The sequence below is a fragment of the Brienomyrus brachyistius genome, chromosome 10 (assembly GCF_023856365.1).
Source record: "Brienomyrus brachyistius isolate T26 chromosome 10, BBRACH_0.4, whole genome shotgun sequence".
In the NCBI taxonomy this organism is placed as follows: Eukaryota; Metazoa; Chordata; class Actinopteri; order Osteoglossiformes; family Mormyridae; genus Brienomyrus; species Brienomyrus brachyistius.
The window spans coordinates 24379458-24402951 of NC_064542.1; the positions used below are offsets into that span (position 1 = coordinate 24379458).

Genomic DNA, 23494 nt, shown 5'->3' on the forward strand with positions numbered 1-23494 from the left:
CTGTTAACTACCGACAACACAATTCACTGCTTTATAACACGGGATACTGCCAGCACAATGCAAATGAAAGTTCTCAAACCTAAAAACTGTTACTGACGTCATCCCTTCCACCGAAAACGCCCGCGACTCCTTTCATGGAATTTAATATGGTTCACAAGGCTGGTAATTTTGCTGAGGTGGGATAGAATTACAGGATGAGAGAGTGGAAACCCAGCTCCTATAGACGAGGGACTTAACTACTGTTCTGCTTCCGCCGCCCTAAAGGCTTAATTAGGAACAACTGAATTAAAGCAAGAGTAAGAGCATTCCATGGAATTGGAGGGGGAATGTGGGAAGGAAGAAAAAATACTATGTGGAATCAGAATTTATACTATAAATGGATTACATGGATGAAACATTAACAAGGCTCCTTTTCTTTCACACTGCGGCGCTGTGGCGTCTAGGTGAGGATGAGGCAGGGGGACGATCCCGGCTGCAGGGCCTGGAAAGCCGCCCGACGTCGTCAGCCTCCTGCCAATCTCCGCCGGGCTCAGGGCGGCGCCGCGCATAGTTCTGAGCTCCGGAGGGAGACGTGTCTGCACACAGCTGCAGTTGGATAAATAATAGCGTCCAAGCTGCTGAAAACATGCCGGAGCTGGGAACTGCAGTGGTCATCAGATAAAGGCAGCTGAAAACTACGTATAATAAACCCCCCCCCCCGCCTCCACAGATACCCCGTGGTTCTTAAAAAAAGTTTCTCAGCTGTTCTCTACTCAGGCTGTGCATGATAAGCACCCGGATCTAAGCGCTGGTTGTGCGTCTGAGTTTCAGACCTTCCTGGTGTTTTCACATACTGCCTCTCACTGGCAGGGCTCCTCCCCTGTACAGAATACCCCCACCCACCACCCCCCTCCAACCCATTATTTATGCTCACAAGCTCATGGGCTCTGCCTAGTGCCTCGACCCCCAAAAGTCTTCCACTCTCTTCCCCCTTATGGGAGCCCAGCCCGCTGGTGATACATCCAGGCTGCGGACGGCTCAGTCTCGAATCAGAACGGTGATTATAAAAGGCCGTGAGATCTGGGTACACGGCGACAAAACGGCAGCTGTTTTCGGGATGGCTAGCGAGCGCGGCCGAGATCGCGGGGCCAAGATATCAGAATATCCACTTTGATCACTTCGCAGCATCTGGAATGATCAAAGTGAGGGGCGATTAGGGAGGGATGCTTATAGACCAGAAACCTGCTTACAGACTGGCGCTGCCCTCTAAGGCACTGCGCACTGCAGAGAGCTCCAGTGAGGCCACTGCCCCTGTATTTCTTATCAGAGGGATGAAAAATATAATCAGTTCCCAACACTGGAAGGTCAAAGCCAGAGATTCCATCAAAATTGAGAGTTTCTGGCTGACTCCGTCCATCTCAAAGACTTCAGTGAACCCAACTCCTAGGAACAAGACAGCACAGTGTGATAATCTGTGCAGACGAAGTTTGAATCTACAGGCCAAGCTGATATCCCGAGTGTTTGGGGTCTGCTTCAAAATCCCACAAGGCTGAGCAATACCACAGATCAAAGGTCTTAGCTTAGACAAAAAAAAAACTCACACATTTTCTTAGCTTTCAATGCACTTGAAGCTCTGAAGAGGCTTATGTCTGGGTATCTGCGGCGAACACCTTGCGCTGTGGAATATGGCGGATCGTGCCGCGGGTCTGGATATGAGCCAAGCCAGAGAAGAAGTGGCGCACAAACAACCGTATCAACAGCTTCATAGATCCAGCTTAGAAATTACAGCAGCATTTAGGATACCACTGGGGGGGGGGGTGGCCCAGAATTAAGCTGAAAAGGCTCCGAGTTCTGAGAGAAGTCCACTTCTGGGGAACTTTATGGAGGACGGACGATTTCCCAGAGGAGTACGAAGAAAGGCCGGGGTGAAAACGTGAAGATGATCGGCAAACAGGCCGCAAGCCGTCTCGCGAACAGAAGCTTCCAAACACGGTGTTCTCTTCTGCTGGACAACAAGGTGCTTCATACCAGGGTAATCTTTGGTGCGCTTCCTTTGGAAGAATTCGCTATAAGTGATGGCACGAACAAACCACACTTACGTCAGTGATCTTCGAAAAGAAAATCAATAGCAATACAAACATTTTATATTATTAAATTATGCCATTTGACACATTGAATCAGCTCAAGCTGCGTGTTGTACCTAAATACATGATAAGGGCTCACTGAAGATTTAAAGAGATGTCAGCTCATTAGCTCTCAAAACAGGGTGCAGGATGGACCCGACACCTCAAGCACTGGCCTCGTCATCAATTAGCCAGAACCGGTGACATGACCATCTGGCCACACGGATCCCACTAAGGCACCTGCTTGAAATCCTGCCACCGCCCTACGGTCGGGGGGCCTTGAGGCAATCGCGGGCTTCCGAAGAAACCTTGGCGATGTCTCCGCAGCTCTGGTGGGTTGGGGACGGGGGCCTAAGCATTCTTCTGTGCCTCGGGATGCTCAACACAAACATTGACCGGCAGCTCAAACGCCGCATCAGTTCCCCCGAATTCCTCCTGGCTGATTTTGGAATTTCTGGACTTTGTTCTGAAATCTGAAAACATAATCTTAAAGTAATCCTGTTTAGTCAGGACGTGTGTAATGGAAAGGCCAAAACAAAGCAGAGCAGAACCTGCAGTGTATATCTCTGTGACCAGATACACTCAACAAAATGTCTCCTGTTGTCATTCTATGAACAAAAAATGTGGAACGGAACTAGTTATTTTTTCCAAGACGTGATCCGACTAAATGACTACAATATCTTTCAGTTTCCTTCTGGCAATATAAGGACATCACTGTCCATAATTTGCACCTTGCTGCGTAAATATGAATTCCTATTAAATTACTCTGCTAGGTTGCATTTCATATCCTAAATGAATGTTGTTCACGTTCACAGTTTGAGGCACCTAATGAATTATCTGCAAAGGCTTATTTCTGAATAAAATGTCAACTCGGCAGCAAAACAGGTGCGTGACTCGTCAGACCTCTATCGCTCCAACTTTGCCCCAACACGTATAATTAGCGTGTTTTCCACAGATCAAGGTGGAATTTCAAGTTACCACACACGTCTCGAGACCTTCGTTCGCACGGAATCCGGACCGCTGGGAGAGTCGGAATCATCGGATTGTTACCTGGGAAACATCCCACCCAAAGCTATGTCCGGAAGCACAGGGGCTAGAGCACCTGTGGGGAGAGATTCCACGTCAGCCCGGAAAAGGGACCAGGAAGCAGTTGGCTGAACCTTTGTCACTGGGGAGGAGCATGCTGGCTGAACGCTGCACATCCTCAAACACTCGCATTCTGAGAAATCTCCCGCGGCAGAATCAGCTAGCTGGCGTCTGACTGACACGACCTGCACAGCCATGTCGCTGTAACAGGGAGGTCACACGCCACCTACATCTTGATGCCTCAATGACACCTAAACAAACCAGGCATACTTCCTATGATGCGAGTCTGGCGTCTGGGATGGCTTGTTGGTAATGACTCCGGAAATTCTTGCAGCTTTTAAGAAGAGATGGAAAAAGCCTGAATACCGGAGAATCAAGCAAAGCTTCTGTGTTAATTATATAAACCTGACTAACAGTCGTGCAGATACAGGATTCAGGTCAGGCATCCACTCTGCTATTTATGTGCCTATAAAAATGTACAATTACAGCAGAGCAGAATCCAGACATATGGCCATTTGACCTTCCTGAGTGTTGGGATTCAGTCAGTGCCGGTAAAAATTATACCAAAAGGGATGGACTCTACTTAGCGTCTCTCAAGGAAAATATCCAATATTATCAAAAGACATAAATATCCGCAAGGAAAAAAAAATCAATCACAAAAAAAGAAGACAGCCAGCAAACCTAGAAATAACTCTGCTAAAGTAACACCACTGCATATCAAAGCAATAATAAGCCAGTAATTTAATTTGGGCCCCAGCGGGATAAGAGATCCGATTTATGACTGGGCAGTTCATTTACCATCAGATGAACAATAAAATAAGAGTCAGGCTTTTGGAAGCAGCTGTGGTAGGAGGGGATGGGGTCCATGTCGAACATGAGAAACGGTAAATCTCCCTCCGTGAGACGATGTATAAATAAGGCTCTTCCACGGCCCCCGAGATGAAAGGGGGGGCATAAAAAAAGAGAAAGTTTTCTGCACTAAGTGCGTCTCCCGCATTCATTCTCTTCCCGGCTGCGGATTGGCAGTTCAAAGTAAAGGATGTTCAAAGCCTCAGTGAAGGAAGATTCAAATTAGCTGCCACAACAGAGGCAGCCTGGCCTGTACATAAAACTGCAAACTGCAAGAGCACAGCAGTATTACCAAAGGGCATTTTTAATTTCACTTATAAGGACCATGATTACAGGGGATTCGAGAGAACGCAAAAAAGTAATTACAAAAATCCACAATCTCTGGCTGTTCCTAAGCTAAAGCCTCCATGAGTGTCTCCATTTTAACAGATTTCCAAAACATAATCCTGATGTTCCCCTCAACCTCTTGAGATTGCTGGTGCAAAATCTCAACTCTTGGTCCCTGTGAACTCTCTCCGATCTCACTGTTACCTCACAATGCTCTGAAATCATCACAATCATGGTTAATACCTTCTTATTATTAAAAAACACAAGAGACAGCAATGATAAATAAATACTTGAAAGAAAGATGGACGGCGATATGCAGCCATTATTACACACATTCAGAGTAACACTTTGAAAGGGTGGTTTTAGTGTTAGTGTCCCATAGCGAGTAGAGTCTATAATACTCCTAATATCCTCAATGTAAAGATGCACCTAAGGACACACTAAATGAATCACATAATCCCATTAGAACAATGTTTCCCAATCTGGTCCTCGGGGACCTAAAGGCAGTCCATAATTTTGCTCCCTCCCAGCTCAGCCAAAATGTGAACTGTCTGCCAGAGAACTGGGAGGGAGCAAAAATGTGGACTGTCTGGCGGAGAACTGGGAGGGAGCAAAAATGTGGACTGTCTGGCGGAGAACTGGGAGGAAGCAAAAATGTGGACTGTCTGCCAGAGAACAGGGAGGGAACAAAAATGTGGACTGTCTGGCGGAGAACTGGGAGGGAGCAAAAATGTGGCCAGATAATTGTATTAAGAGCAGAGGCCAGAAACTATGTGAAGACATACATTTTGTCAGGCGTCTCCTCTACGGAGAATCAACGGTGTGTCAGTGAAACAGGACGGCTTAGGGTCAAAAAACAGAAACAAAACTGCCGATTCTGCAAGGTCTAATGTTTAGGGAACATGGTGATTCAAGCATCGCGTTGCTAAGATTGTCAATCAGCTAATGACTTTCTCTTGTGGAAAAAATGCACAGACCCATAAGTTCTGATACTAGATCCCATTAAAAAAAGGTTTGGTGTGAATTAGCCTTTGGAAGCCATTTTTGTGTCCAGTCAGCTGCGAGTCCCTGTTACTGGATCAGCAGTGTGGGTGACCTGAATGGAGGGAGGCTTTGGGAAGCACAAACACCCACCAGCACAATGGCTTTGGCAGACTAACACACTGAGCAATGCCTCATGCGCTATGAGTGGCTTAAAGACAATTAATCACTACAGATTTAACTGCACACGCATTCTGTCAAATTAATACTAGAATAACATTTATAGTCTATCAGAAAACCATCTGAAGTTAAGGACAACAACAACAATAAAAGCCTTTCAGAAAAAGAGCATAGGAGCCTCGCAGGAAGTGCTGCTGATTTATAAGGTGAAAAGGCCACAAAGAATTATTTATTATTAAAGCATTGTTCTTTACAGGGGTGTATAATCCGGGGGCCATAGGAGGAGGAACATGCCCCCACCCCACAATATTCAATGTAGCTTCATTCACTCCCAATACATAGACCTCCGGAAGTAAATTAATAAATTAAGTCCCCCAATATCAAACTCTCTTCTACGCTGTTGGTCCTACAGATGGCCTTTAGCAAACATGCAGCATGTTGGACGCGACCTTGCAGAGCAAATCTCAGTTTGCTTTCATACAGGGAGCGAACGTTTTGGCTGAACCTCACTGAACACTACACAGTGACCAAGGCTCACTCAGTAGATTAAAAGGGATTATTTACTCCAAACGGGCTGAGACTGCATATTGCGAAGCTTCTGATCTGGAAACAGCTTTGGAAATGGACACGAGTGGCAGGCAGAGTTCACACCTAACCAAGGACGCCAACGATCCCAGCCAATATGCTAATGTGGCAAGATCATATGAACATTACAGTACGTCAAGCTCTAACAAAACGTCCACTGGATATTGATTGGCTACGAGGCCCATTTCTATTCAGGAGATGAAAGGTGAACCGTAACAGGTCTCATGACACCACGTTTACATTTATAACCACAGAATCTGCTTACTGGGTGCATGCAGGGGTGGGGCCACAGGGACTGAAAGTTGATTGCTCACCAGAGTGCCCCTTCCCCTGTCACTCACCAATTCTAAACGTATCATTGGCTAATGACCCTGCATATGAATTATGGCCTCTTATGTCCCGCCCCCCACCTTAAAAACAAAAATCCTGAACTTGAACCTGGATTCTGACCAGAGGGATGGAAGCTCATGAGGGCCCTTACCTTGAGCTTGTCGAAGCGCTCGCTCAGGGAGGACACCTGGTGGTCTCGGTGGCGGCCCACCAGCTTACAGAGGGCACAGATGAGCTGGTCGTCCACCACACAGTACATGTTGACCTTTTCGTTCTCATGCTCCAGGCAGGTGAGACCGCGGAGGTGCGCGTCGGGCACGGGCTCCACCAGCCGATGGCTGGTGAACGGCTTCTTGTTGGGGTGCGTGGCGCGCAGGCAGCGGTCGCAGTAGGACACCTCGCATGTCACGCAGGTTTTGACCGCCTCGCGGGGCGGGTCCTGCTCGCAGAACTGGCAGCCGACTCGCTCCAGGGACATGGCGCTGGCCGGACTACCACGAGCGGCAGTGCCGTACGGCCGAAGCCTCCGGCTCTCGCTGGGGGAATTGGGGCCGCTCACGGAGGCCTTCTGGAAGCGGTCAATGATGTTCTGCAGTGTCACATTGCGCTTGAGGCCCTCCAGGCCGCGATGGTTCAGAGTAATGACGTAGCGACACGTGGGGCACTGGAAGGCGGAGATGGACTCGACGGGCTCGTTGCTGGAGCAGTGGGACACCAGGATGCGGTGGGCACAGTTGAAGCACAGGCTGTGGGCGCAGGGAAGAAGCAGGGGGTCTTCAAACAGTTCCAGGCAGATCGGGCAGGTCAGCTCCGACTCCAGTGTTTCCATCTTCAGTCGAGCCGATCTAGAGACGACATCAAATCCCACAGAAGCTGGTCAGTAACCTGCAGGGTAACAGATTGGCAAATCAGAATCTGTAACCCAGCGAGGCATAGCCCAGTGAGGCATAGCCCAGTGAGGCATAGCCCAGCGAGGCATAGCCCAGCGAGGCATAGCCCAGCGAGGCATAGCCCGCTGGCCCTCGGTCGCACTTAGGCAGAATACAACCTGAAAGGTTGTAAGTTCGAGTCCCTTGGCCGACAGAGTTATATCACCATTGGGCCCTTAAGTCAGGCTCTTAAACCGAACAGCATTTAGGACACCGTCTGACGCTACTCTCCGATTCTCACTTCTGTGTTGCTTTGGACAAGAGCATCTGCTAAGGAAATGTAATTATGAGGTATGATCTCAAAGCATGTGGTCGCAGAGCAGATTTTAAATCATACTGGACACCATCGCTGTCGCTACAGTGAGAGGTAGCTGGCGATGCCTCAAGATAGTGATACGATGAATGAAAAACCAGCTGGTTAGACACATATACAGGATCCAAGGCAACAGTTTACGGTACATCGACAGCAGGGCGACACACAAGGTAAATTCAAACAGACTGCAGAGCAGGTTCACATCCCGCCACTCAAGCAGACAGACAGGTGCGGCGTGCCCTCGTCTCTGCCGGAGGCGACCAACGTCATGGAAAGTGAAACCCAAGACGGGACAATTACTCCCATGTGTATGTTTGATCTAGGCCCAGACTGTTCAACATAATCATTTTATATGTCTAATCTGCGTACTATGTCCTTTTTTCATATGCACAATGTAATATATACATAACCTTCTCTCTCTCTTACACACAGACACACACACACACACACACACACACACACACACACACACAGAGTTTACAACAGACTGGGGTAAATAGATCCAGAATGACATTCTTAGTGTGATTTAAGCACTTCTTAATTTTCTTATATATGTCTATATGTCTGATTTTCATCCCAGTCTTAACTAACTAAACTTAATGATAAAATACTGTTTTAAGGGTTGTAATATTTTTATTGTTATGCTGATACTAAACGAACTATCTATATACATAATTTTATAATATAAAATAATTTTATATATATATACACACAACCAAAATTATGTATATGGATAATTTGGAATAATATGGAATTTCATTATACTGATAAGAAAACTGACCTGTAAAAAGTCAGCATTTATAACTGTACTGTAATGATGTAAAGAACAGTAAATGGTGAGAAAAATCATTTCAGATTTACACTTTCAGTTTAATTGTAGCCACAGTGTAAATATAACCAACAGTAAAACCAACAGTAAAAAGACAGTAGTTACTGTTTAATAGCACTGTGTAATTTTAACGACACCAACAGCTGACGCCCACACAATTCGGGCATGTGGAACATGTGTGTTGGGTGAGGGTTAGGGTGAGGGTTAGGGTTAGGGTTAGGGTGAGGGTTAGGGTGAGGGTTAGGGTTAGGGTTAGGGTGAGGTTTAGGGTGAGGGTAAGGGTGAGGTTTAGGGTTAGGGTGAGGGTTAGGGTGAGGTTTAGGGTGAGGGTTAGGGTGAGGGTTAGGGTGAGGGTTAGGGTGAGGTTTAGGGTGAGGGTTAGGGTTAGGGTGAGGTTTAGGGTGAGGTTTAGGGTGAGGTTTAGGGTGAGGGTTAGGGTGAGGGTTAGGGTGAGGGTTAGGGTGAGGTTTAGGGTTAGGGTGAGGGTTAGGGTGAGGGTTAGGGTGAGGGTTAGGGTGAGGTTTAGGGTGAGGGTGAGGGTTAGGCCACGAGGATGGCCACGCGGACAGGAGATATGGAAGCTGCCAGTGTCTGGCCACAGAAAACTGCATTTACGTCGATCGCATCATGACAGTCTGCATGCGGTGCAGTATAAACAGGCCTGTATACTGTAATGGAAAAAGCAAGCTGGGGGGGGGGGACGCTGTACATACACGCACCTCACAGGGACAGTGTGAGTCAGTTTAACTAACCGGGGTCCATCTCAGTGGAGGTGAGACCTTAAACTCATCCACATCTGATCAATAAATACAGCATTTAAATGCTTAAGCTCCAACCACTTCTTCTCTGCAAATTCCATGCAAAGATAAAGAAAGTGGGGAAGAGATTTTTTCCATTTAAAGATCGCATAAAAGAGTGTCCCTGCCTAATTCATTTTTAACCACTTCCCGCATTGCTCTGAAGGTTCATGTGTAATAGAGGCTTTTTCCCACCGATCGTAATGTTTCCGCACGAATGGATCTCAAAGGCCCCTAGACATAAAAGCCACAAATCTCTTAACCTGGGCCACCGGTGTGAAACACATACCCTCCCGGTGCTTGATGACACATAAATACTTCTGTACAGCAGCTCACACTCCAAAACCTGATTCAGCAGCCAGGAAACTAAACAGCAAGCGCAGCCCCCACCTCCAGAAGCCTTTGAGGGGGCATTCAAATGGATGACCCCTGATGATACAGTTCTATTAGGGCTTTCCATTCCACCCGATAAACCTCATCTTCTCTCCTGCGAGCCTGTATACCCCCGAGAGCCGACTGATTAGTGCGACCTCTCTTCTGCTTTTAAAGCTTTTTTTTATTTTTGAAGTCACATATGAAACGCCGTTTGAAAAACAAAAAGCCGACAGTGATACTGTGATTGAATTATTCTCCCTGTAATCTTGCCGGTTATCGACGCCATGATCCAATTGAACCCCGTGCAACACTTCTTTTGGCCAGCAGAATGCACCCCAGAATACACCTGAACCTAATTTGTCACTACTGTCAATGAGTAAATTGTTTTAAACCACCCACCGGGCCACAAAATGCCCTTTCCCCCATAATGCTATAACCTTAATCTCTATAATCGTGCTTTGGATTTGAGAAAGAGTTACAAAAAAATGTTTTCAACAACTGCCACTTCTACCACTACTGCAAAAATACTACTATTACCTACATTAGTTGCACCACGACCAATTAAAAGGATAGAAAAACACTTCAAATTCATTTAGACACATGAAACCTTGGAGAGATTTATTTTTTTTAGTAGCTACAACGTGAAACCGCTTGTATTTTGCCATTTCCACTGGGAAGAAGTGAAAGTTCAGCCGGAATGTTCTTCTTCCGTAAAATCACAAGTGCTCCTGCATTTCCATGCACACATTTAAAAACAGCTAATCCGGCTAAGAATCTTCGTCCTACTGTATTGGATCACCATGCTCAGGACAGCCATTTGGGGCATGGCACAAAGTGAAACAGAATAGGGTTTGGTTTTTTTTTTTTTTTTGGGGGGGGGGGGGGGGGGCATTTGCGGGTATTAATTTTCACCAAGAGGAGATAAGTTTCAGTCACCAGAAAAGCGCAGTGCTAATCAGACACGGGGAGCAAACAGGAGGTGGAGATGAGAGGGTGGCAGAGCACTGACCGCTGCCTTTGCGCTGCTCAGGGGATTCACAGAAGGTCAGCATTAGGCCTGGTTTCGGTAATAAGGCACAAGGCTAATTATCCAACGTGTGGCACACTGTCTCCGCGGAAACCGAGAGAAGTGCTGATGACTCTGTTGTGGGGGGGGGGGGGGCAAAAGGCACAGAGGATGAGCCAGGGAAACACGCACTGCTCCCGATGCGAGGGGCACTGCTCCGCCTGCCGAATACCCCACTACATCGCTACCAGGGCAGGCGGAGAAGCCTGGACGCGGCTCACACACTCATCTGGCAGACAGGGAACGGGGGGGGGGGGGGGGGGGGGCGGGGGTTTGTGCTGCATGCATATTAACCCTTTAAGTGATTTCCGAGACTTGCGATAAGCAGAAGGCCAACAGTGGATCGCTCTTGTGGCGCACAGATAACAAGGCGTAATTACAGTGCTGTTCAGAGGCAGGCTTCTGTTAAGTCAGTCTCACAGAATGGATATTCTCTCACCAGTCAGCAACAAGTCTTTATGTAACAACACACCCTTATCTGAGAACTGCTGGAGTACAAAAGAAAGCACCTTTTAAAAAAAAAGTCTGCTTAAAATAAAGTACTAATTGATAGTTATGTATGAGGAAATATTTATGTTTTGGGACAAACGTGGTTGCTGTTTACACAAAACAAACAAAAAACTGAATAGGTTTTATACCAGAGCGACTCGACACGGAAGCTTCTGCGTGGGACACAGCAGTGTGTGACATTTCAGGAACAATGACAAATAACCTTCCTAACAACCGTGGGGAAAACTGGCGAGTGAAAAGCCTTGTAGAAAGGGCTCTTCCTTGAATTATATTTACAAAATAATGGGCCAATAATAACTCAGGCGACAAAAACATAAAAGAAAAGAAAAGAAAAGAAAAGAAAAGGAAACTCGGACGCCTTTCAGGCCGACATAAAACCTCGGCGCACGTCCTCATTTTCTGAGCGGCCCAGCAAGCGAAAGGCTGGAAAAGCTGCTCATTTTAACTAAATCAAAATCTACACCAAACAAAAGCAATTCTCAAAGTATCTTTTTGGTGAAAGACCAGAATTAGGATGAATATCAGACAAAGGTCCACTTTTTCTGTATGTCCAAAAAGAAAAAAAAAATCTGGGGAAAAAGGTATTGAAGGAAAAGAATAAAAGAACGACGTCCGCTAGTCAGGGCAAAAAGGCCACTTTCACTCGGTCCTCATGGAGCAGCCCCAGGATTAAAAGGCTCAGCTCAGACCTCACTTCAATTACTCGGTGGCAGGGCTCAAACCAGTCGATGGTGGGCTGTCAGAAACTGGGGGGGTTTGGTTATCAGCGACCGACCCCCTCCCCGAGCTGATGGGTGTGAGCTGGGGTCATAGCCGCCCCGGCCCGTCACTGTAATTGAGTCATCCGTCTTGTGTCAGTGAGCTGCTAATGAGAAGCCTTCCGGTTGGTGGTCTGGCTTGCAGTTTTTGGGAGGAGGGAGGTGGTAGCTGGGACTGGAAAGCTGGTTTTCAAGGCGACCGCTTGGCTTGTGAGTCTGGGGGAAGCTTTTGTTTTCGTCTGATGCTCAGCAGACAGATACGGCTGAGGTCGGCTCCTGCTGCGCTGCAGTGCTCTGCCAGCTAAACTCATTACCGTAATCGTCAATTTGCACACAAGAGAATCTGAATGACCCCGTTTTTACTTTAAGAATTTACTCAACGGTTAAGTCACACCACAGGGAACGCTAATCATAATGGCGATCTCGGCCCCTGGGGGGGGTGGGGGGGGGGGTGGGGCACTGTGTCTCAGAAGAAAATAATTGTGGGAATATGATGCTGGGGGGTGGGGGGGAGAAACAAAAGGTTATTTTTACATTGACATGGATGAAGAAGAGCAGAGAGCAGGCCTAGGGCTGCTGTTTCAGAGCTACCGTCATCGGGGTCAGCAGTGAAACGGCCCGTATAGAAGAAATGATTCATTTTACTATTTATTTATTTATTTAACAGAGTTACCCAGATACAACACAGCACAAAGCAAACAAACCCTCCAGTAAATACATGCAGATGGACTCCTGCAGATACAAATCATGAAACTAAAAAACAATACTAATTAAAAAATAAGTATTAGCTCTTGCTTTTGATATTGATAACAATGCATTTCATTTGACATATACCGCCTAAAACAGCGGATCGACAGCTATATGTCTATTTTGTTTCACTGGAAATCCCTGTGCACTTTGTAATTCTAAGGTAAAGCCTAAAACAAATCACACATAACAGACATATTTGGACATTCCAGATAAAATAAGGCCATTTCTCGTTGACAGGTTTTAAAGCAGCAATACACAAGGGGTGATCCTTGGGCAGAAGACATGTTTGTACTATTTTCCTTGAAAAACTCCTCAGGGACATTTGGAAGCTTTCAAACCTGAAATGCTTTTTGTGGCTTTTAGAATCACTTTCCACTAAGAGTGAAAAGTGAGATGGTGACTGACTATAGCATCTGTGCTTGAACATTAAGGGACAGAGATGGTGACTGACTATAGCAGCTGTGCTTGAACATTAAGGGACAGAGATGGTGACTGACTATAGCAGCTGTGCTTGGACATTAAGGGACAGAGATGGTGACTGACTATAGCAGCTGTGCTTGGACATTAAGGGACAGAGATGGTGACTGACTATAGCAGCTGTGCTTGGACATTAAGGGACAGAGATGGTGACTGACTATAGCAGCTGTACTTGAACATTAAGGGACAGAGATGGTGACTGACTATAGCAGCTGTGCTTGAACATTAAGGGACAGAGATGGTGACTGACTATAGCAGCTGTGCTTGGACATTAAGGGACAGAGATGGTGACTGACTATAGCAGCTGTGCTTGGACGTTAAGGGACAGAGATGGTGACTGCCTATAGCAGCTGTGCTTGGACGTTAAGGGACAGAGATGGTGACTGCCTATAGCAGCTGTGCTTGGACGTTAAGGGACAGATATTTAAACATGAGTCTGGTCCAGCATGGACTCTGTAGGATTCTCAGCTCTCCTGGAGCCAAATCACTCTCAAGGTGTTTCCTACGCCTTTCCCCGAGCAGCAGCAAACATCCAATCCCCCAGGCGCACCAAGCCCACATTGCCATGGATATTAAAAGCAAATCCATATCATTTCGTGAAAACAGCTCTGTGTCTGCTGATGACAGCGTCTACCTTAGAACGATTTACGATTCAAAGCAAATGTGTTTGGGCAGACTGCTGTTTGCGCAATTAAGCAACAACAAAAGACAAACGACGCTTGTGAACTAGGCGAGTCTGTGATGGGACACGTCTTGTGAGACTAACATTCTTAAAATGTTTTCTAAAGGTCACGGGATTCCAATGAGGACGGCTACACTGCTGCCGCGACGAGAAACAGCAGCCAGGCCTGATGAATTAACTGCTGTCATTTTCCTGCTTTTGGTGAGCCTCACCCATTATCATTCACAAACAGGCACTGTTCGCTGACAGCTTTACAGTGATGCTTTAACATCGCCAAGCGGTATATTGCCTGGGGTGGGTAACACTGAATCTCACAGTTCATACCATTTTCTCTCAGCAATTCAATCTAAAAAACCGTTTAAAAGGCATCAAAGCACCTCACATCTCGTTAAGCTCATGTCTAATATTTCAGTGTGTCCTGGCGAGGGGGGATTGACTGGCTGACACCAAACGGTCTCCGGAATCCTCCGCCTGACCTACCCTATTTGTGGGCAGAGGTGGATCGTTCAGGTCCAGAAAGTAAAAAAAACTCCAGACCAGGATTTTGTTTCGACTAACCAGCTGAGCATGAAGAGTCACAGTCACAGAGACTCAGCTGGTTGGTTGACAGAAAATCCTGGTCTGCATTTTTCACTTTTCGAACTTGAACTGTCCACCTGTTTGTGAGTAACAGCGCATAATGGACCCAGCCTGTAAGTGGCTGCGAAAAGGACCTAAAACAGTACATGACGACATACGAACGGCAATAAACAGTTATGTTGCAAAGCTCATTGAGAAGAGGAACGCAGGTGCACATGCATCACACCTTACTATCATTATCTTCCCGGCCTGATTTTCTGCATATTTGCACTTTTCTGACACTGAATGTTATCCATTCTTCCAAAACTGATTGTTAGAAGGAGACTGGAGCAAACAAAGAGCAGAAATGTGATATCCGTGATATATATTTAGTAAAGAAAGTTATGCAACACCCAACACTCCTGTGTAATAAAACACTGCCCCCTCGCCCCAACAGCCGATTACGTCACTATTAGCAGGAGTAAATGCAGATGGACTCTTCATGCAGAAACCGATCAGTCATTTATGGAACTTTTAGGCGGTTCTGGCCCATTGCTTCATGCCAAACTGCATCAGCACAGTCACATTTGTGGGTCTATGAGCAGGACCGGGTCAGTGAAGCTGTTTCCAGAGCATCTGAAAGGGATTTAGATATAACATGGACCAGGTAAGTTCAAAAGCATGAAAGACTTTTTTCTAAACCGATCGGATGCAGATACGCAGTATTACCACTCTAGCTGTTTCACTAAAGTGCTTTCAACGTCAGCTAAAGGGCAGGCGATCTAACACTCAGCCCTACATTTTTTTGTTACAGGGCTGAATTCATCTTTCCTTGAGAGATAGTAGGTCATGGAGGTTCTGACAGGGCAAAGCAGACCCAATCCATGAGGGGCTTGAATGCGGAAATGATGCTCTAGTTATGGGGTGACGTGTTTTCTTTTCATTAGACATACTATGTAAATAATTAGGCATATTGGTCAAATTTGAGACAAGTTTTCATGCTCTACTTATCAAGCAGTGGTTTTTCGTCGCTGCTCAGTCATGGATCATATTCCCAGTCTGCTTTTGATGGTGAACTCATAAACTGAGATCAGCCAAACTGGGAGGAGGTCTGCAGATGAGGAGATGTTCCTAGGATTCTTTAGGACTTACATTTTGCATATTGGTATTCAAGGGATTTTAGCAGGCATGTCACTCGTAAGAAGATTAACAGTTTTCTGGAGTTTTCTCCATTTGGAAAACATAACTACAAAACTCACCCAACTTTTCAAACAGATGACCCTAATTATCCTTTCCCCTCTATTTAAGGTCAAACTATATCATTTTCATTAAAAAAAAAAACGTAATTTAGTTTATGAATATTTTTCCTGCATTCCCTTCTGATGATTAATTCAAACACAGTTTTTCACTGTACATAAAACCAAGCAGTGTTTCTGCAGCAGACTCGTAACTGGCAGGGCGACGACCTGGGAGGAAGGATTAACCCCTCGCCATCTCCCGCCCGGGTCACGCAGACGAGTTACGCACAGTCTGCTCTGTGCTGACAGAGACCGCACACAGGGCTTGTACGTGGACAGTCATATCTACACGTCTAGGTTAGCTTCCCGCATGCAGGGCCTCCTGGGGTTTATCAGATAACTGACATGCGATGCCTCCATGGAGCTCCAGACAAAGGGCCCCTCACAGAAGCTCAGCTCTCCTCTGAGCAAACACGCGTAAACAAGCAGCCGACTGCCCCAGCCTCGTCTCAAATATAATGCATTTTTAAGTGCATCTTCTTGCAGGGCCTTCAATAAGGACGTGGTATTAAATTTTAATTATTAAAACTCAGTGCAGCTATAGTACTTCTAGTACCAGAAGCAACTAAAGACAAGCAGGACTCTGCGGGATCGAAATTTAAGTGTCTCTATTGCAGATGCTGCACACAGTCCTTTCAGGGAGGAACTTGGGAGGTAGAATTTGTGTTTGTGTTTCATCACAGGTGCCAATTTGCCATTTCAGTTACACGTGCTTCCCAGTGACCTGTACTCAGCACTGTGTCCAGATCCCAACAAAATCAATAGCCAGTAACACCTGTACATTTCTCTAATGCTCTTAAACAGCACAGAACTATCTCACTGGCACTGGCACGCAGTACACCACTGACAAGGCTGCCACCCATCCAGCTACACATCACTGACGCACGTTACCTCTGGTGACAACAACACTGGGATAAAAGCAGCCCTGGGAGCTTATGGGAAATTTACCTGGAAAGCGACCGAAAAAAAGGGGAGTGGCCAAGAATAACTGCTCCCTGATTGGGCTCATTAAATGTGGGTAGCTGACCACAGCACGAGCCACAGGAAACTCACTAAGATTATTATGTCTGCAAATGTCACCACAGGGCAGGAACAAACACAACAGGATAAATATCTTGATGAAATATAGGTTTCAAAATAATGATTTATGTCCCCTAGACATTGATTTCACATTTACTTTTCATATTTGTTTCTTTTTTGTTTATATGGGCTGAAGGCTTTTTTTGTATAGAGTTTCCTCTTTTTAAACAGAACAATGGCAATTCTTAACCACAAGGATTTCAATGTCGTTCTAGGGTTCCCCTCACTGCAGGCTCGCAATTCGCATTTCCAATTCTTCAGTGCTATTTACTTATCAGATGTCTATGTCTACTCATTAATCCCCTGTTTACATGCCACGCCTCTTATCAATGAACTGCCATAGCAGCACGAGATCCTTTAGCTTCATTTCCCTGTAAACACCGTCGTAGGCCGACGCGACTTTAATCTTGTGCTCCAATCTAAACTCGCGAAAGAGTGTGAACTCCAAACTCAGTGCGCTGCCGGACTAATGAGATTTTCTCTATGTACCTTTCGTGATAATATTCCTATCAACATGCTAATTCTTTTCAAACCCTGGGGGTAAAAAAGGGAAACAAAAACCTACAAAATATCACAGCAAGACGGGCCTGATAGAATTCCTTGTAGTTGTATGATCAAGTGACACTTGGGACGCAAAAACTCGCTACGCAAAGATTGTCGCCCAGCGCCAAGTGACATGACCTGAAAAGTCAGTGGTGGGGGGACAGTAGGGATGATGAGGAACCCGCTGACCAAGAACGCACATTCCATACCCAACAAGGATTCAACAAAGGCTCTTTCAAACAGCAAATATAAAAGGCAAGCCATTTACATTATTACTAAATAATTTAGCCTTATCAAATACTAAACTCAAGAGGGACACCCTAATATGTTTCTATGGACGGGACTGAACTGACTGGCACGGAGCCCAACACTCAGTCTCATCTACAGCTCCTAGCCTGGCTTACTTTCGCCTCATTATTTACCCATAACGTGAACCCACAGAGCTGACCCACCTCGACGGCTGCCAGCCTCTCCACTTACTGACGAGAGTGCACGCTTTTGTGGTTCTTAAACGGACAGCTAATTCTCTGCTTGTTCCCTTCTCTTTGAATAATGGCTGATAAGCAGGACAATGGCTCCTAGCTTCAGGGAACATTTGAAGCCGGTAGAGAGGAATGCTCTTCGTCACTTAGCCATTGAACACACACACAGAGGCAGGGATCATGTTGTAAGGCCTGCTGAAGGTTGGCTCAACTTTACCAAGCTGGAACTGGCACAGAGATGGATAAAATCCTGACAAGGCCTGCCTCACCGAGTCCAGATCTGATGATAAGAGGGGTCAGATTAGAGGAACGGGACCGGCATCTCGCTTCAGGTCGGGCCTCAAGCCTCAAGACCAATATATCCTTGAACATATGAAGTGATGAAAAAGTAATATTTAAAAATGCTTTACACTTGGGGTGGCCAATCTTATCCTCAAAGGACTAACATACATGCAGGTTTTCGGGATAACCTTTAGGTCATCTGTTCAAACTGTCTGAACTCATCAGCCAATCAGTCCTCTAATTAGTAATCGAATTATGGAGTTGCAGCGAAAACCCTCATACACAGAGCTCTTTCTAGATAAGACTGGGCACCCCTGCTTCACACTAGGAAAATTCCCTAAACACTAACATTCCACAAGAATGACACTGCGTCACCTTTCAGTGACCCAATCAAAACACTTTCATCTGGGGGTAAACGTGTCCTTGGTAGCTTTGGATGGTTCGTTGGCCCCCAAAGAACCAAACGCAAAGAGCAGACACACCCAGCCTCCAGCTAGCCAGTGGTGGCGAGAGAGGAACCCTCCATTAATACATTAAAACAGCTGTCATGTTCGGTGTTACAGGAGGGCAAGAGCAAGACGTGTTGTGAGCGTGAGAGGAAAGGGTGGACTGAAGAGGGGAATCAGGCTTCCTCTTGAACCACGTCAACAGTCCCTGGATATAAATAGGCCCCTTCAATGGCATATGAAAGAAACGCAAGGCATTTCCTATCAGAAGCAAGCCATTGTTTTCCTTGGGAGGATGTAGGGCTTTCCTGGAAGGATTCAGTACCTTGAAATGTCAGACTTTTCAGGGCTGACTTCTATTAATTTATCATGATGACGGATTGCACGAAGGCAACCGCATTCGTCTTGACAAGCATCTGCATCAAAGTCATGCCTTGACGGGAGGTTAGAGTCGAAGGCAAATCCAGCAACGCTTTAAGAACAATTCCTGATACCCCTGCCTCAAGCGTTTGGGATATAATGCCAGTCAGCTTAAAATTTAGGGCAGGGACGACAGTGATTTTTACTTTGCTAGCGCTACGAAGACATCTTTAACTCTGACTGGAGATAAAAGGCTGCCTAATTAAATGTAGCATATGTAGACATCGGAACAGCTATGGTAAAAATTCAACATCTGATATTTCACCAGACTGTCAAAACTAAAATATGGCCACGTTTTAAAACATTAAAAATGAAACGAATCAGAAACAATCTGCAGCCAAAAAGAAAAACAGGGACCAGTTTCCTTAGAAACTAATCAAAGATATTTTGGCGAATTCACGGCTGCTGAGTCGAATTTGAATATAAGGTGCAATTAATCTGACATGCCCTTGCATGCATCTCTAACACCACACTCTCTGAATTCTAAAAGTCTGAAGCTGGCATGTAGCAAAATTCCAAACAAAAAATTACAGAAAGACCCATCAAAAAAACTGAAATACAAAAATAAAATGTATTTTTAGGAGTCTTACCAAGCATGAGACAGCTAAACAACGCGTTCACAAAGCAACAAATAATCCCTTTCAACTAGAAGTACTGGAAAGTGGGAGAATTAGCTCTGAGTCAAAGGCATTCCTTTCATCCCTCCAGAAACTTAAAAAAACAGTTAAAAGTGTAAAAAAGGTAAAAAGTACACATGGTTCGAGTTGGAAATTATTTCTGTGTTTTCACAACATTTCTTGGGTCATGGGTTTTACAGCCCATGCAGTGGCAGCATGGAGAGAATGCTGGCGATTCGGCTAAGGGTTCGTGTTGAGATGTTGACAGGATCAATCAAAAACATACTGTAGCTTATTACAGCTGTGATACACTGGGCTCAGCAGGTTAGGTCTCTGTGGTTATAGGTCGCGAAATATTCACTGGACCCTTGAGCAAGGCCCTTAACCCGCCCGGAATGTTCCAGAGGCATCGGAGAAATGGCCTGACCCTGCGCTCGAACTCCAAGCCACAATCTCGCCTGTGTACGAGTCTCAAAGGACAGCAAGGTTGGATATGTGAAAAGAAGCAGTCCTATGTACAGCCACTTCTGAAAATGCTGAATAAAGTTCCATTTCATGGTGACGTGACGTGATTTGACATTTAAACCTGGATATAGCATGTCACGTGAACCAAAACGGAATGACACTATTTGATGCATATGTAAATTACATTAACCACAGGGGACATTTCTTGACTTCTCTTAATTAAAAAAAGAGTAAAAACTAACAGAGCCATCACATGCAAAACAATGCATTCTCTTTCTAGTCCAATATCAGTTACATATTCACAATGTCAGCTATTATACAAATAATTTCCAGCTCGATTCTCAAGTTGCTAAGTCAAGAATCTTTTCAAAAGAGAACTGACCAGGTATGAACAGAAAAGACGAAGTCTATTCACTTTGAAAACACCCGTGTGAATTGCCCACCAATTGGATTGAGCCTTTGTGCTGCTTGTGTCAGAAAATCTCTTTGATGGTTCATGCATGAAGGCTGGATGAGGAGGCAGGGGGATCTGATAGCAGGCAGTAGCTGGGAGGATCCTGAGACGGCTGAGAAACAGCAGCGTGACTGTAGAGGTGCAAAGTGACAGCCAATCAGCAGACAGCAAATGCCAACCTGCTCCTTAATCACCAGAACAGCTGACCACTGTGCACTGTGCGTCTGGGCATGACAGCAACAGGTGGCGAAAAAAAAAGAAAAGCATTGGAAAGACTATTAGCGCTTTTCCACTGCCATACAGGAACCAAGCCGTGCCTGAGCTGTGCCGCAAAGAGGGAGTAGTTGCAGCACGGTTCCGGCACAGTTCCGGCACGGTTCCGGCTCGCTTCGGTTTTCCACTGCAGAAGGGTTGGCTCTGAAGACTTATTTACTGTCCACACAGAGTACATCACAATTTACTATGTGCTAATATCTCTACGCATTTCGACAAAATCAGGTGGTGCGGCCACACCCAGCTTGGGCCATGTCGGCTCGAGTACGGCTCGGATAATTTACAATGGAAAACCGTCAATTCACAATATGGCTTGGGTACGGCTTGGCTCTTGGTGGAAATGGAAGGTGTCATATGACAGTATTTTACATGTTTCAGAGTTTGATACACATTAAAGAAGGGTCTGATATACAGAGAATGAAGATCACTGAAAATTTAAACCATTAATCAATGTGGATTGAGTTGTCGAGAGAACTCATTTGCAGAGTAAGTTTATTATCAGGACACTCCAGATAAATAAAATTATCATTCAGATGTACAAACATTTTCACACTCCTTTGACTAAAAACAAATGTTAACTCACAAATAAATCTAATTAAGATGCAGCAAACAGATTCATTAGTTGAACCATTTCAACGTTCTAAAAACAGGACGAACAAGAACAAGCCAGCAAGCAGGAACAAGCAAAACTGCAATATAGTGAAAATGCAGATCACGAAATCATACAAGGGAGATAAGATTTCCAGGAACCGCCAACGGAACGTGAAGACGACAAAACAGGCAGAGAAAATGTCGATACAAACAAAAATCATTCCATTCTTAACTGGTATAGGCCATGATCCAAAACCTCGCAAAAAAATTATACATTTTTGCAGAAACATCCATCCATCCATTTTCCAAACCACTTATCCTACTGGGTCGCGGGGATTTTTGCAGAAACATAGTTTTTCAAATGAAAAAAAAAATACAGACTCCAAAATGGAGTCCTTGGCGATAAAAACACACAAATCCTGTAACAATGAGTCAACATGCTGAAGCATGATGACTGCCTGAGTTTCTCCCTCTGACAACACTACGACTCGAGAAAGGCATTTTCTATCTGTGTCAGCCTGTTCCCTTATCTTCCCATCATGAAAGAACTCTCCGGTCTTCCAGCAAAAACAGAAAATGTACCAGTCTGATACAAGTACTGCAAATTATGACAGTTGGTTTTAATACTGGTTTTGATCAATAGGACCCCTGAAGGACCCAAAGGAGCCCCACCCATGTCAGCTAGATTCTGTTTCATTATATCCTTCTGACTTGACAGTCAACAATGACACCTCTGACATCTTCAGTGTTTGATCTGAGATATGCAAATGAGCCGGGTGGACAGACCCATGACATCAGGATAAGGATCTGTAATAACAGGAGCACAAATCACTGAAGCTCTTCAAAAAACATCATTGTTATACAACAGCTACCAGAAGCCACAATGGAGCAGGTAGCAGGGCCTAAGTAAGCACAAAGGTTTTAACGTTTTATAGATGAACCGACCCACTTAATAACAAAAGCAATAATAGCTACAACACAATAACAAGGCCAGAGAATGTGTTTGGTATGTGTGCATGCATGCACAGCAGGAGAGCTACGAAGAACGACATGAATCCCCACAGCTGTTGGGAAAAATGAGCCTTTGTGGACGTAATGTCTATGGGACTGGGTTGTGGAGCTCTGTGCCAAGCAGGATTGTGGGAAACGGATGATAGCAAAGCCCAAAGCACAGCTGTTGGCTGTATCTCAATGGAATGGGAGCCACCTTATGTAAACAGAACTAACATGGCAAACAGAGAGAGAATGAGGGAAAGTTCTTGTAAAGTCTGGGGTATCATTTAGTAAAAAGCATAGTAAACCGCAACCCAAGACATATATAAACACATTGCAATCCACACGCTTAAAGACACCATGCTTAATATAAAGACACAATACAGCATTCAAACTATCTGCTTGTGGCTATCTGCAGTCTCTTCAATCCAGAGCTCCTTACAGTTCATGAAACTTTTCCATTTTACTGCAGAATACTGATCGAAACAATTTGGATTTAGTGTTTTGCTGAAGTGCTCAGCTCCTCTCTCAGCATTTGAACCACCAAGCCAGCATATCTTTTTTTGTTTTTTTTTTCCCTTCAATCGAGAGCTGATCTTGAGGCTTAGCCGATGGTGCAGAAACCGTCCTAAAGTGTTACGCCGAGTCGCGGGGAGAAACACAAGCTACGATCACGGTTATCCTCAGCTGTGAGCACTGAGAGAGAAAACGTGGGGTGGCTATAGGGCGAACCCGACTGCAAGGATCCAGGGGAACAGCGGCATTAGACTCCAGCCGAGCACAGACAACCAGAGCGGCTTAAACATGGCTGCCTAAAGGGTCCCTGCTCAGTATGGAGGAGGAGGTGCGTCCTTCACGTCCACAGTCTGAGGATCATCACAAGGTCTTCAGCTGAGATTTAGTCAAGTGAAGTAGAATCACAACATGAGTATGCTGGATTCAAGGCTGTACCTGGCCTTCAGGAATCACATGCAAATGGGGTTGGGGTGGGGTGGGGTGGGATGGGGGGGGGGGGGGGGGCACTAACATGCTACATCACGTGCGAGTTCCAAACCACCACCATGGG

The 23494-nt window shown here is 45.5% G+C and overlaps 1 protein-coding gene across 5 annotated transcripts in view; it reads right to left on the reverse strand.

Annotated features, from left to right (window-relative positions):
* mid2 (midline 2) overlaps window positions 1-23494 on the reverse strand; it is a 111563-nt gene that overhangs the window by 34040 nt on the left and 54029 nt on the right. For 3 of the 5 annotated variants that reach the window (XM_049027569.1, XM_049027567.1, XM_049027571.1), the window contains exon 2: window positions 6592-7325. In XM_049027569.1, coding sequence (XP_048883526.1) covers window positions 6592-7269 — 678 coding nt within the window. In that variant the 5' untranslated portion in view covers window positions 7270-7325. The remainder of the gene's footprint in view (window positions 1-6591; window positions 7326-23494) is intronic. The other 2 variants (XM_049027570.1, XM_049027568.1) reach the window with 1 other exon arrangement.